This window comes from Saccostrea cucullata, unplaced genomic scaffold, assembly GCF_032062105.1.
Source record: "Saccostrea cucullata isolate Sc308-1 unplaced genomic scaffold, CSIRO_AGI_Scuc_v1 ctg65, whole genome shotgun sequence".
NCBI classification, from domain to species: domain Eukaryota; kingdom Metazoa; phylum Mollusca; class Bivalvia; order Ostreida; family Ostreidae; genus Saccostrea; species Saccostrea cuccullata.
The window spans coordinates 200,901-216,665 of record NW_026938807.1 but is presented as its reverse complement, the minus strand read 5'-3'; the positions used below and the strand labels follow the sequence as shown (position 1 = coordinate 216,665).

The 15,765-nt window shown below is 31.9% G+C and overlaps 2 protein-coding genes across 2 annotated transcripts; both read right to left on the bottom strand.

Moving 5' to 3' along the window:
- Nucleotides 1-7,435: 7,435 nt before the first annotated feature.
- Nucleotides 7,436-9,599, bottom strand: LOC134251402 (uncharacterized). Its single transcript, XM_062733811.1, has 3 exons — nt 9,427-9,599; nt 7,815-8,004; nt 7,436-7,576 (listed from the first exon to the last, which is right to left on the bottom strand). The coding sequence occupies exons 1-3, from the start codon at nt 9,591-9,593 to the stop codon at nt 7,463-7,465; spliced, it is 471 nt and encodes a 156-aa protein (XP_062589795.1). The 5' UTR covers nt 9,594-9,599; the 3' UTR covers nt 7,436-7,462.
- Nucleotides 9,600-9,984: 385 nt separating this feature from the next.
- LOC134251418 (polycystin-2-like) lies at nt 9,985-13,532 on the bottom strand. The gene is made up of 4 exons (XM_062733827.1): nt 13,460-13,532; nt 12,052-12,642; nt 10,155-10,712; nt 9,985-10,073 (listed from the first exon to the last, which is right to left on the bottom strand). Exons 1-4 carry the CDS (start codon nt 13,530-13,532, stop codon nt 9,985-9,987), a joined length of 1,311 nt encoding a protein of 436 aa, XP_062589811.1.
- Nucleotides 13,533-15,765: the final 2,233 nt, after the last annotated feature.

Below are 15,765 nucleotides of genomic sequence, written 5' to 3'. Positions count from 1 at the left end.
CAATATAACCCAGCTTTGGTCGTTTTGATTGATGTTATGTAATACTTTTTGTTAAGCCCTCATGTTCTACTTTTAAAAAAATGCATAAATTCCGTCTACCTTGTTAATACATTAGTACATAGGTTTCACGGCAGTCGTGACCGATCGGCAGGGGGCGCTTACATCTAGGCACCTGGCCTAGGGTCTATTGAACTTGGATACCTCAATTTTGTTCATAATACATCTTTTACAAATGGAGTATTTAGTGAGGAAGAGAAATCAAAAATCACGCACAGGCTTAGCTAAGATCTTTGGTCCCGATGCCCCAGCAAATGATGGAAATATGGATGCGTTTTCCCCATATCATATGCACATTATTACTTCTCATGGTATTACTTACTTTCATTGCATCGTTTCCCTACGAATCCTACTGTACACGTGCACTTGGCCACAAGTGTGCCTGTACACGTACCGCCGTGATAGCAGTAATCAGATGTACAGGAACTTTCCACAGTAGAGTCTGTTAAAAATATTAAACCTGATTATTTATTATTATTATTATTATTTCCTCTCAATGGAAATAATTTCTCCATTTTTAAAAATGCGGTTATAGCATTGTGTACATGTATTTTTAATGATTGAATAACTTTAAAACATTGGTTCATATGGATACTTAACTTATATTTGTTAATCTTCCACATTTACTGTGTATTTTAAATGTTGCGACACTTAGATAATAAATAGCAAAAATAGTAAGTAATGATACGAACAAAAATTGAGGAACATAATTCCAAGAGTCCATTGAAGCTTCATCTGTAAATTGATAATAAATAAATAAATGTGTTGAACGGGCTTAATTTTTTTAATATATGGATTCATTTTGAAATGAATGATTCAATACATTTACTTTTAAAATAATAGATTCGTTTTTCTTTATTTCGTAAATGTGTCTTTTTACTTTCTTCACAGACATCTTTCTAAAAATTGAAGTCAAAAAGTAAATGAACATCTGTTATTACAAAAATTCTATCAATTTAAGATTTTAAATAATTGATTAAAAAAATTGCAGTAATTAATGAATTTTTGACGAAATGCGTATCACGCTGCCACAGGCAGTTGTTTCGGACATAAAATTTTAACCTATAGTATAATAATAACACAAGATATCTACATGTAACTCTGAATTACACTCAGTACCCCCCTCCTCAGAAATGCATACATTTAAAATTTCAGAGAAAATGCAATTGCAATGTGTTTGTTACCATTATCTTCTACGATAATTTATCTTCACAACCATATGCGACATGCATGTCTTTGTTTTCGTTTATCTTTGTAAACAGCGTCAAAACCCTGCTCGCCGAGTTGAAAAGTCGAACTAAACCATAAAACGGTACTATGGGTTAGATTTTATTTCCGAAACAAGTGCCTGTGCATGCTGCTATTGAATAGAATTGGAAATTATAATAATGATTATATAAAAAAGAGTAGAAAATATGTAGCAAGAGAACTCATTTGACCATGCAAAACCAGCCAGCTACTCTTTTTATCTCTTCAGTTGAAATATTCTTGTAACTATTGCTTTAAACAAGTCGGAGAGAATACTCGAAATCTGGTATTATCAGTGAAATCGCGTATAATACCCGATATTAGGGTATCGTTCAACCCGCGAAATCGGGTATTCCGTGCAACTTTCTATTAAAAACTAAAGAATAAAGCAACGGCGCATTATGCCAGTTACTGTTACTTGTACATCAGTATCTTGTGGATTTATTTTTATTAAACCTAATTCATACGGTTGTCAAATAAGTTTAAAATCACACGACAAACACTGCTGGGATGACAAAGAGGACACGATGGCGTTATCATTTTTCAATATAATTTCTAAAAACTAAACTTCGTTTGTCTTTATTTCCCATTAAAGTATTCCATATACTTAATTTTCTTATTTGTGCACTATTCACAAAATGTGAAATTTTAAAGAAATTAAACGACTAACGCCGTGTTATGTATTTTTACTGAAAAATGTATGGGTTTCCTTTCACGTGAAATATAAATTATTCCTAACAGTTACAGAGTACAATATAAGCAAGTCATAATTGTATATCTCTGCCATAATGGAATACCAACGTTATTATAAAGAAGAAAATAAAATAAGATTAAAAAAATACCCACGGGAAAACAGGTTGAAAATAGCTAATTGGAGGTGAGCATCTTTTTTATGTCAATTTAGCATGGAAATTTTATTCAAAGACACCGTAAATTTTTTGGTTGCATTTAATCGATACAAGATATGCTATTTTACCTTTATTTTATGCATTTGTGTGTAAATTGAGAGCGCTATCTTATACCTCATTATAATATGCTAATATAATCGATACAAGATATATGCTATTTTACCTTTATTTTATGCATTTGTGTGTAAATTGAGAACGCTATCTTCTACCTCATTATAATATGCTAATACAACGCACTATCTGATTGGTTCTAGACAATATGTCACAGTTTTCTTTTAGTTATTATATCTATGATACTTATTACTCATGGCAATAGCTTTTCCTAATACTCATCTATAATGAAAAAATGTGTTAAAAAAATAAAGATGAATTCTAGTTACTTGTAGTCTCATATTGTGTTAGAAAATAACAGGTTGCTTTTTGTTTACCTATATGATTTTTATTTGATGAATAAATCTTCCCTACAATTAAAGATATATTACAGTGACATTCAAAGAGAGGTTTCTTGGACACATGTAGAACACAGTTGAGGTTGTTTAGTCAGAGGTGGTCAAGAAGCCTTTAGCCCCCCCCCCCCCCTTGAAGTCGCCAAGAAATGGTTGGTAAAATATTGATGACTTAGCGAAATTAAACGATCAACAGTTATGTTCTCTCATAAGCTGTATTCCTGAAACTATCACTGTCTCTGCTAAAATGTTAAAGACATATTCTGCAAATATGTATGAATGATAAAAAAAAAGATTTTCAAAAAAAAAGAGAGAGAAAGAGGATTTTTTTGGCCGAAATTTTAGACATTTTTATCATTACATTATTTATACATTCATAAATAAATTTGATTTTATGCACAAGATGAATGTGAAAGTAATTAATGACGCTTAATTAGATACTATAGACAATTCCTTGTTTATACATGGCATCATATCTTGTGTGTGAAATGTGTTTCCGTATAATTTGATTTCTTTATTTAAATTGTTCATGTTTGTCGTGTTGATGTTGAATTATTATAAATTCCCGAATTCTGATACTTTACAATTCTGTTGTGTTGGGAATGAACTTTAGGAAGATGCATATACTTTCAACATAAGGAAAAATATAAAGCAAATCGAATGCCTTTTTGTGTTATGATCATGAAATGTACTGAGCTCCACGGGTATTTGTTGTCCTGAGCGCATTAATCTTGGCGCCCAAATTCTTACTTGGCTAGTGATACCTATAGAAAATATGTGTATCTAGATGAAAGTTAGCTCGGCAACATGCGCCATCCCATCGTTTAAGTTTTATTAGGTGATTACGCCTCCTATACCCGATTTCGCGGATTCAACGATACCCTAATATCGGGTATTATACGCGATTTCACAGATAATACCCGATTTCGAGTATTCTCTCCGACCTGTTAAAAAAATATTGTTTCTAGTATAAATTGCGATTAACACGATCAGATTTCATTTTTTTTACACTCAGATTTGCTTGATAAGATTTGAATTTAAAATGTCATTTAATAGGCAGTGTCGTATTTTTTTTATTTCAATGTGTAAAAACAATTTTGAAAAATATATTAATAATAAAAATGATAGATCATTCCCGTATCTTTTCCTTATTTTTTCTTTTCATATTATTGATACATGTATTATTGATATTACCAGTTTTGAATTCTGAAACACACAAATTATCTTTATCGTTTTCTTGACATTGATAACAGTCAAACTAAATAAATAATCAGAATTTCTTTACATATATAACGGCGTATGTCGATGTCAGCATCAATGTTTTCTAGGTTTTTTTTTTTTTTTTGCTTATGAAGTCTGACAGCTTAGATCTGTTTAGCTTAGAATTTTAATACTTTTTCCAGAATTGCTTTAAAGAATGTATTAAACATTTTTTTTAATTTTTTTTAAATATAAATCAAAAAATAATGTGGAACTTTAATATAGCGAAAATAGTTTTTAAGGAATTTTTTCTTCGTATTTTCCTTAAATCATAATGTACTCTTCAAAAAATCCTTATAATTTTGAGCTTAGTTTGAACAGGGATGCATAAAAATACTTACCATTAATAACAGAATCATTGCAGAAGTATTGGAGAAATGCTCTGTGTTGATACAATGGAGGATGGTTAACGATCTAACTTGTTAAGAATGTATCACATCTATTAATTATAGGCTGTGTTGAACTACAATTAATATGGCAACGCTCAATTCAAATTTATCAGATGAATACTAATTCGAAAGGAAAACAACAAATCGATTTTATATTGATATATCAAAGAATAGTACTCGTGAGCCTTTCCAAAAAAGATTTTGTCGTTCGTTTGAAAATAAATATTTAGTTATAAATACTAGAGATCCGGTAATTTTATTTGACCAATATCTAGAAGTCTTTTGAAACTACTTCAACATATATGAAGTTAAATTTCGATAAAGAATTTAGAAATTTACTGATTATATAATTATATTCTTAACAAGAACAATATTTGTCCATGTAAATTGATTAAATATAGTTTATATATTTCAATGGATTCGATACGCAAGAGCATGCTTTACGTATGACAATTTCTAGAACGATTACTGACAAACAAGTTGATGAAATTAGACTATCAGCAGTCTCGTTTAGAGTCATCATTTCGTAAGTTCTATGGTCGATACAATGGCCTTGTCCGCAAATACAATTCATCATTGAGTCAAATACTGGTGTTTTTCATACTAAGTGTCCATACACTGAATGACAACGGGTTTTCCCGTTATTTCCCGATCATGACAAAGAGCTCACGGCGCGTGTGACCTGTCGGCAGGGGATGCTCACTCCTCCATGGCACCTGATCCCACCTTTGATGTTTTTGAGGTCAGTGTTTGCTCTGCTCCTATTTTGTATTGTTTTGTGGACTTTTGATCTTGAGTACTACGTATTCATTATCTCATGTTTCATACTGAATATTAGGAATCCTTGGGCTAAACTCAAATGTCAATGCCAATGTTGTGGTGTAAGAGCGTAAAATGTGGAGTGTGAACGTAGTTACATTATTACAAATGATTTATAGAAATTTATATACATTTTAATTTAATTAAAGAGTTGATCAGATTCCTTTGTTCGCCAAACAAATCGTTTCAACTTAGAATAAGATAGGCAACATACAATATATAAAATCATAAGATTGTCAAACAAATATTCTTTTTTTAATAACTTCAAATGAATTTTCTTTTTGAATCACATTCCTCTACACGAGTGTTGCGTAAAAAAAGTGAATGCCCTGACCATTACACAATACCTGGTAAGCAAATAAAAACTAACCTTTTATTTGTTGTTAAATAGTATAAACAATTTCTCTTATTGAGTTGTAATTGTTTAAACATGAAAACAAAAGCATTAAAGCAATTTCTTCGTGCAGAATCGATTTATAGGGGAAAAAAAGGATCTATATATGAATCAATTTTTAACTTCAAATCCAAATTATGAATAATTTATTTGACGAATGTGCCAGAAAGTCGATTTCTTAAGGAGCTCTATGAAAGAAGTTTACTGGTTATAAGAAAAAAATTCTATTTTCTATTTAGCTAGTATATTAGTATTGTGCAATAATAGCATTATTCTGGAATTAAAATGCATAGGTAACCATTATATTAACAATTACATTCAAAATTCGAAAGTTTCTTAATTAAGTTCAAAGTACATCTGGTGTTCCTAAATACCAGGCCAACAACTGTTAATTTCAAGTACATTGTTCATGAATTAGAAACAATGTTCGGACGTATTAACACTTCATCACTATTGACAGGATTTTCACGTAACTTTAAGGAGGGTTAGTGCTGCAAATAAACATAAAAGATGGATCTGTCGTAAATATTCCGACCAATCAAATATTAATAAATGTCCATTTACCAGGTAATGGAGGTGAAGCTTTATGTACTTGGTAGAGAAGAAATAATGTTGTATGCGTATGGTTTACATCTCGGTAAAAGTTACACGTGACCAAAACCAATACAAAAAGAATCAAGATAAATTAAATTTTTTTTTTATTAAAATCGATCCAAATATATATTGACTGGTGTCTATTATTTTGCATTTTTTTCTGACTGGTCAGTATTTTTAAGTATATATTTCATGGAATTGCATCTTTTGGTAACAAGGGTGAATGCAAAAGTAATGACTTTAAGGCATTTCTCTTGATCCTCAGAGAAAAAAATAAAACGTTTTTAAATAAGCACAGTAAAACGTTTTGCACTTTCTTTAGCAAAAGAAGATGAGCACCTGGTCGCACCTCCGATGTTCTTGGGGTCCGTCTTTGCTCTGCTCCTATTTTGTATTGCCTTATGGACTTTTGATCTTGAATACTGTTCGTTGTCTCTATATATTTCACTCCTATTTTATTGCGTGAAATCTTGAGGTGCACACAGAAAATATATATATGCAAGGTGGGTTTGCGCATGCATATTCCCTTAGACAACTCGCTCTCAGGACAATGCGACCAAACTAGAACTCATCCATTGTTTAGATTTCGCTTTAATCATTTTATGGCGTCAAAAAAACTTTACTTGTATTTTAAACTATACAAACAACAATATCAGTAAGTAAATATTCATTAGGTACACTTATCCCAAATGAATTGTAATACACAAGTATCTTGGTTAATGAATATAGATATTTCTAGTTTATCAATAATTATATAAAGGTATGGAGTGAAGTAGAAATATTTATATTCCCTTATTAAATTAAGATGAACATTAGAATATAATGCAAGCAACTTATATTGAATGTAGAAATGTGCGTGCAAGGGGAAGTAGATGTCTTGTTTCCTATCAATTTCATAATTAATAAAATCAAAATCTTCAAGTACCACGATACGAGAAATAATCTTTTGATTTTTAGGTTAGTAGTTGAAGTTACATTACATAAAGTAAAATTGAATAATTTGCAGGCTTTTCTCTCATAGTTATATTCATTTGGTTAATATTTCTCCAGCAACACAATCTCATCCAATATCACTCAGTCATTGCAAAATGGGAAGGTAGGTCCTCAAATATCCTTTGAAAGGAAGATGTCTTCTGTCGATAAAATAAATTTTATTAATATTCCACAAACATATTTTTAATAACAATCAAGTGGCCATGGAACAATGCTCTATGAATAGAACAAATAACTTTGACATATTATGATATCTATGTACATGATTTATGATATCAATACATATATTGTGCAGAAGTTGATCCCCAAATTAACATTATATGACTTAATTAATGAGAGAACTAAATTCTGGAATTACCGCACCTTTTCTAATGTCAAGATCGACCAGTTTTGGCCGTTGTCGAAGCTACACAAAATAGACTGGTGCTCTTTGCATCCACGTATTGGTAATTCTAAGCAGTAGAGTACCTGTCAAAAGATAACAATGATTACTGTTTTACAATCAATATCGTCTGTGTAATGTAATTGATGACCATACAACAAAACAATTAACAACAATATCAAAGTTCACAGAGATGGATCAAAGTCACAAACGATGGAAATGTGTAAAGAGTAAATGTAAATACATTGATTTAAAGGGATAAGTATCAATTCCATTGAGATAATTGAACATATTTGGACCATTTGTTTTAGTCATTGTCCATACCTCTAGACCGTATGGTTTTGATTGTTTTATTTCATATATCCCTGACGACAATTTAGTATTGGCAGTTGGAAGACGATCAACAAATAAATCAACATTATTCTCGTAGCAGATAAGATCCGGCACCAAAGAGTAAGCAACAGGCGGAACGGCAATTGTAAATTTCATTCCGTCGTCCAAAATGCTGTAAAATCTGGAATAGGTTTAGAACGTTTGATTATTTTTGCAATACGTAACTAACCTTATGCCCTTAATAAAAGTAATTTGACAACGCATATTCTCACAACTTCATCAGGGGATGCTCACTCCTCCATGGCACCTGAACCCACCTGTGATGTTTTGGAGGCCCGTGTTTGCGCTGCTCCTATTTTGTATTGTTTTATGGATTTTTGATCGTAAATACTGTTCGTTATCTCCATATCTTTCATTTATAATATATATCGGAACAGTTTTCAATAAAATTTCGAATACTTTTCCTTTAAAAGAAGGAAATTAATAGCTGAAAGTTATAAAGTTTAATCCGTCTAATAAAAGAAAAAAAGACCACTCACTCATTTCCTCTTTCTCTCTGTCAACATGTTTAGTAAGTAAAATTAATATATCAATTTTTTCCCAAGTATATTCTCTATATGATGAAAAACTTTCAATAACTTTGTAGTTATGGTATAAGAAATATAAGCAGCTCATGCAATTTTTTCGCTATGGTTGAATTGACTTTTCGTGTCTGTACCAAGAGAGATAAGTCCAGCGTTTGCAACCAATTTCATTTGAAGAGACTTAGTCATTGTATTATTAAGAAAAGACCCTTTGGTACTGAGTTGTATAAAGATCGGACCAATATGAAATTGCAACCTTGAACTTATTTTCAAATGTATCAAGATTTTTTGAAACTGAATTTTTCCAATTTTATTTATGGGATTGTTTCTTACTATAACCATGCAAATAGTTCGCTTGTTAAATATTAAAGGTTTTTATTAAGTGTAATATATTTTCTATAACTGGCCGACTGGCAACACTCGGACGCCTAGACTATAGATCCAGGGCTTTGTGTTTATTTTTTATTTATATAATTTTAGTATAGAACTATGTGCCTAATTTTATAGATAAACTTAATCTATATTCCTACTAGATGTCCAGCAACAAGGAATGATATTTAAAAACATGTAATGCGGCATGCATTTTCCATGTTTAATATAAATGTAGCCCCTGTCCTGGTGTCTAAATCTGAAATCAACAGAAATCAATTCTTTTTAGAAGGTCTATTCATTTTAATCAAGAGTGTGCATACTTAATGTATAGGGCATGTATTATTAAAAAAACAAATTTAAAAAAAATGTCAAATGAAATTTTACCCACACTGGGTCTATAACTATCGTGATATCATGATAAGGTCATATTTTTTCCCTAAATTTCCCATCAATAAAAAAGGAGTAAACATTCAATAAGCCTATGAATCCTTATGGTCACCTGATAGCTACTGCATGTTGTTCACTGTACCTTTATTAAGTTATGAGCACAGGATATTAGCAGTTAAGAATCACGAACAATTTTGAAAATATATGACTGATTATTACAAATTATAAATTTTGAAATGGCAAGCCTTGATTATTTTTACCTGCATTCTATCCTGTTAGGCATATGGATAATAAGACAATCCATTAGAGATTGAGTGTTAGACTCATATATGGAAGCGCAGGTATTTGGTGCTGTCGAATGAAATTCTTGTAATTCCCGCAAAAGTTTTACAATCATGTTCTTGCAAACATCCATGTCTTGAAGCATCTTCTCTCTAGATTTCTACCAAGTAAACAACAATAATGCGGACATTTTCTGCACGTTTAGATAAAATATAACCATTTTCTATTGTCCATTCTCAATTATCTTATATTAGTACTTCAAATATAATATAAACCCAAATGCATTTTATGTTAGTTCATAAACTATTAGTGAATCCTACGAGTTTTGATGATACATGATTTACATTATAAAGATAAATCAAGATTTCTTTCGACATTTCTTATTCAAATAAACGTAAAATTGCTGGTAAATATGAATTACGTATTTATGGTATGTAAATGACCTGTAGAAAATATGATCAAACATATACACATAAGCTTCAGTTGGACAAATTTTGAAATCTGGCTGAATTGAGCCAAGAGGGATCATATTTTCTTTAATGTTTTGAGTAATCTAAATGAGGGTTCAGAATAAATAAAATTCTTACGGATTTCAAAAGACGGAGCAATTCTTCGATCTGGTCATCTGCAAGTAATGAAAAATTGTATGCAAATAATTTATGTATCTTATGAACGGTTTAAATTCCAATTCAGTAAAGAAATATACCTTGTGTCTGCAATTTCTGGCATGAAATCGTTCTCCAAAACTCCTTACTAAAGCGGTTGCATCTCCACCAAAAATGGTCATTCAGATGTTTAAGAAACTGGCTAGATTTTTCTAAGTTTTCTTTTCCCTCCGAAAAGTAAAAGTTAAGCACAGAGATAAAGAAGTTAAGAAAAACAAGCGTCATTACAAAAGCGAATATGGAGATAACAATTTGAGCTTGAAGAGACGATATCTCCGGGTGTTTCTTCAAAGAAATCATCGATAACAGAATTTGCATCAGGGTCAAAATGGCTGTAAATGGATTGCGGAAATCGTACACCAAATACCCAGTGGTAATGTGTAGATAGGAGGCAAAAGCTGATATTGCTATCATAAAGAGCAACATATAAGATAAGAGTTCCTTTCTTCCATTGCTAAGGGATGAGTATAGAATGTGTAGGTGGGAGTTAAAGGTAAGAGGTTTTAACAAATCCAGGGACACTATAAACATCACAACTGCCAGCGCCTCTTGGTAAAGTTGGTCGTACATCATGGCAAACTCAAAAGAAACGTGTGATTCTACAAAGAAAGTTGACAAGCATGATATTTTGCATTCATAAAAGTAAGAAAATTGGCTACTAAAATGTCATTTTGAATGAAAGATGCAACGAATTTTTAACAATATTCCATCAACATAGCGATAACTATTAACTTCACTGTGAAAAACAAGCTGTGTTTGTGAAACACCGATGCCACCCAATGGCTACTCATGGCAAATAATAATATTCTTTTCGACTGCAAGCAAATTTCCAAGGTCAAGGTCAGGAAATCAAAAATTTTTCTTATCCAAAGCAAAAGACTAATCACAAGAAATATTCACGTGAAATATGCAAGCCGAAATATGCCTGTGAAATATGAAAACCCTAACACCATTCGTTCAAAGGTTATGACTCAGATTATTGTTTTCATATATGTGGGTCAAGCTCAAAGGACAAAAAGTAAGAATAACAAAGGGAAGATCTTGTCACAAGATTGATTGATTGATTATATGTCGTTTAACGTCCCTCTCGATACTTTTTTCACTCATATGGAGACGCTACCACTTAATTGCCTGTGGAGAGATGCAAATTTTGTCCTATACTCGGCACTTACGACCATTGGGCAGTGAGGTATCTTTTTCGTGCCAACACATACTGCGACACAAGACCTCGGTTTATAGTCTCATCCGCAGGACTGGTCTCCATGTTCCACAGTGGGATTTGAACCTGCGACATAAAGATCAATTTTTCTCGGGACTCCTAAGCAGACACTCTAACCACTGTGCCACGCGGGTCTTGGTTCAAGAAAAATAATTGTGAAATATAAAAAAAATATTAAAAACTATTCAAAGGGAAAAGATATTTCAACAGTAGAGAAACTCCTGGTCATAGTTTAAAAAAAAAACTATGTAGTGTTGTCAAAATGACCAAACAAAATTTGACCAAAATAAAAGCATGGTTAACTTTTGGCAAAATGGGTATGAGTTAAAAGTATGTTGATACATAAATAAAGGCTACATCATAAGAAATTCAAATATAATACAAAGCCATTGCACAAACAAATCAAAAGTAATGACAATGTTATTATATTTTTGCAGACAGACAGACGGATGGACAGAACAAAAAACTATATACCCCAATCTTTTTGATGAGAGCAACATAAAAATTAAAAAAGGAAGAGGAAATATACCACCACCATCTTTGTCTGAAAATTACTAATCTCGAATAAATCTGATATAGAATGGTACTAGAAGTGACAATGAACATGTTCGTTATTTCTTAGAGATAACTCCAGCACAGCTTCATTGAATTGGAACATTTTTGTGAGGAATATAGTCAATTAATTACGACCATGTCATGATTTCTCTAAGGGGAGTTACCTAGATAGTTTCCAACATCTGTAACGCCTTGTAAGGTCTGGTCAATCCTGAGAATATAAAGTATAACAGCAGAGACGGAAAGGACAATCTCTGCCATTCGTAAATACGTTGCAAAATACGAAAACGATTTTAAGCGAAGTTTTACAATATTTACTACGAGGAATACGAATCTAGCAGCAACAATTATAATAAAAAGTAACTGAAAGATCAACACACAGTAATCCCACGGTGTGATATATGGAAACATGTTGAATGAATATGTATTTGTTTTCATTTCCATTGAACCAAACTCAGATATTTCGAACACAACTTTGATGTTAGTAAATAGTCTTGTGTTAGCATTAAACAGAAATGTGTCTACGAACACAGCTCTCGTATAAAGATCTATCCAATTAAGAGACTTCAGCTGTGATAGGTAATCCATGGCCAATGATTGTTTTGGACCAATATCGATTTTGTATCCCCCTCCACCGTATACAGAAAACACACCAACATATGGTAGTGTTTTCAACTCATCTGATGTCCGGAACCGGAAGCTAATGTCAATAGCCTCGTTATCGTCAAAGCAAGAACCGTTATCAGGTGTCCAGTCTGCAAAATATCAATGACACGTTTTCACTAATTTATGGATATGTGAAGTTCAAGTTCACTGAAAAATAGATTTTAAAAAATTTGAATATTCAATGAGACCGTGGAGATAAATTATTTTTAAGTTCGGTAATCCACCAATACCCATTCACTTAGAGTAACTACACAAAATAGACACCCGTTTCTTCTCATCCAGTTTGATTTCATGTAGAAAGTAAGCATTTGTCAAAATGAGGATAATTAATCTACATAATGTATTTTTAGTTTAAAGAGATAACCACCCTGTATCAATTATTTAGATGAATATCAATGAGGAACGGAATTTCCTTAAGAGATTGGTACAAACTGTCAGCTTGGGATATAATATCCAAAGGTAAATTTTCAGTCCCTAAAAAATTCTTCATGTATAAATATTGAAAACCTGCATAATTATGAACTGAATGCAATAATTTTCCAAACACAAGTTTTTGCTATCTAATATTTGAGATGTTGATTCCGAAACAATCATCTTCCTATGGAACAAAGAGCAAGAGCCACTTAGGGTCTTTTGTGGCCCTCAGAAATTCTAAAAAAAAAATTGTTCAGACAAATAAATATGTGCTATTTTCAGTCATATCTGTCCAGTTAACAAAGTAGGGAGGGTACCAAGGAACTGTGAAGTAATATACATATGTACGTGTACTTCAAAGTTAATTTCAATTCTGACAATTGAAAATTCGACAAAGCAATTTTTCATAACTTAAGGACTGACTGTATTTTTATCCATTGTCAGATGTTTCGAATCAGAAGGATATCGCAGAACCAGAAAATCTAAACTTACCTTTACAGAAATTTTCATTTGTTGAATCAAGGAAATAAAATTCTGAATAACACACAGTTTCCACCGGATTCATTATTCCCGGAATAGCTTCAGTGCAGTTTTCTTGATAAAATATATATACACAGCATAAGCTTTTTAGTATGAAACAAATAACAAAGATATGAAAAATGAGATCCACATGTTTTAGCTAGCATTCTAATGTGATATAGTGTAATATGTCGAATTCCTTAATGTACATAGCTATAAAGAAAAGCTTAGACTTTAAGTATATTAGTAAATACTTTGACATTTATCTTGGTTTCCTTTTAGGGCTAGGAGCCATGACCAGGGCAAACGTGCGATCAAAACTTAAGAATGGGGATGCTTGCGCATTTATCTGTGGTGTTTCTTGTTTTTTCGCTAAAAAACATAAAATCCCATGCAAATGAACCCCAACCCTCAAACGTTCATACAATTAAAATGCTGATATTTAAGGATATTTATCACATGTACTTACTGAGTATATTCCCATGTTTACTTCTGACCCATATGTTCAACTTAAAAAATATAGTTCTAAACAAGATCTTCTGTCTCTAAGAAATCAAACTATTGAATTTTTAACTATCCAAAATAGATATTTTTTTTATAAATTAAAAAAGTTTAACTAGTAATTTCTTTAACATGGTGCCAGGTTTGACTTAATAGATAGAGGAAGACGTAAGAACCCAAAGCAAACTTTGACCAGAAAAGTCCACAGAACCCTTGATAGTTGGATTTGAGTAAAAGTTTAAGATGAGTTGATTGTGTTCACCCATTTTCCTGACTTGTCTTATCTGTGTTAACGACACTCTATAATGGTACTCATCCATCAGAAATCTCTGTTCGTAAGCAAGCTTTGTATCTCCATTCAAAGCGTGTGTTGGCCATATTGAAGGTATAAAGTAAGTATCAAACCAGGTGAATATATCATCCGTTGTATTCCCCTTAGAAAATCATAAAATATATTATATATGCATGTTTTTCCTTATAATCTGACTTGGCGAAAGAAAATAACAAATTTAGACTATTAATTCTTCCAAAATTTATTTCCATGCATATGAAAAAAGTAATGTATTGTGTATGATGAATTATTATTAGATTTTATATTTGAATAAAGATAATATAAAGAAAGTTATGATAAGATTAAAATTTACTTTGGTACAATAATACTTACGTTAAAAGACGAATTTATTGCTCTTTTAATATGTTCATTTTGCCAAAAGGAATCCGTAATATCATTATGATTGCAAATGACTGCCACCAATGTCACGTGACTAGCTACCAACAACCATGCTCGGAGATGCTGTGTTAATTGAAAATCCAGTTTTTGACGATTTTTTCTATCCTCGATTTCCTTTGACTCTTGGTTTTGAGGACAAGGAAATAGTTTTATTTCTTTTTTCTCTTCGTATATTGTCACATTTTCACCTACAAATAACGCATCAAAGCGTGAATGAAAATATGATAACTTTATATTTTTAATCATATTAGCTTTCGTCCATTTATCAACACCTTTTTTACATTGATTCTACCATTAGTGGGATTGGAGATGCTTTCCGTGTTCTCAAGTTGATGTAAAGATGAAGAACAAATACAGCTTAATCCTACAGCCAATATGAAAACCTGAAAAATATAGTATTTTTAATGTTCCCTTCCCTTCAATTGAAAAAGAGAAGTATAATTGGATTTGAATACATACTAGTAAATTGTAAAATGTCAGGTCTTAGACTGTTGTAAGCGTCAATTCATTATAAGTGTGTTCGCTATAAGTGTGTTTTACTGAATATAAGTTTACAAATCATTTCATTTTCTTTTTATATGTACATATAACCTACTCGACTTAGTAGTATAACCTTCAAGTGAGCGTACCTTACAAGGTTCTAGTAGAAATATATTCTGAAGTGTACCAAAGACGAACGCCATAAGCCAATCATTTGTCGTTTCAGTGCCAAACTCTAAAGAGTAGAAAAATGTGAATGCCCCGCCTGCTAGAATTGACAATCCGATCAAACAATAGGCTACGATTATTGTCCACCAAGGTAACTGGCATTTCTGGTGATCAGGACTTGGCTTTTGATATACATACTGTTCAGTCGGCTTTCTCACACGAAGTTTTCTCTTATTGAAAATAAATACAAATGCAAATGATGGTAAGAAAGTAATTAATGACGAGCAGAACCCCACATATAGCATTCGATAGCTGAATGTAAACGGACCAAGGCTGACGAGCTTCATTTGATTAACCTCATCAATGGACGATGAAGGGTTACTTTTGAACCACATGGCTG

Excerpts from the sequence above, each read along its gene's own strand:
- LOC134251402 (XM_062733811.1), bottom strand. The coding sequence starts at position 9,593 with ATGCTTCAAGACATGGATGTTTGCAAGAACATGATTGTAAAACTTTTG. Across the intron at positions 8,005-9,426 it reads CCTAACAGGATAGAATGCAG|ATTTTACAGCATTTTGGACG; the intron begins GTAAAAATAATC and ends AACCTATTCCAG. Across the intron at positions 7,577-7,814 it reads CAAAACCATACGGTCTAGAG|GTACTCTACTGCTTAGAATT; the intron begins GTATGGACAATG and ends ATCTTTTGACAG.
- LOC134251418 (XM_062733827.1), bottom strand. The coding sequence starts at position 13,532 with ATGAATCCGGTGGAAACTGTGTGTTATTCAGAATTTTATTTCCTTGAT. Across the intron at positions 12,643-13,459 it reads AAATGAAAATTTCTGTAAAG|ACTGGACACCTGATAACGGT; the intron begins GTAAGTTTAGAT and ends GATATTTTGCAG. Across the intron at positions 10,074-10,154 it reads CCAGAAATTGCAGACACAAG|ATGACCAGATCGAAGAATTG; the intron begins GTATATTTCTTT and ends CATTACTTGCAG.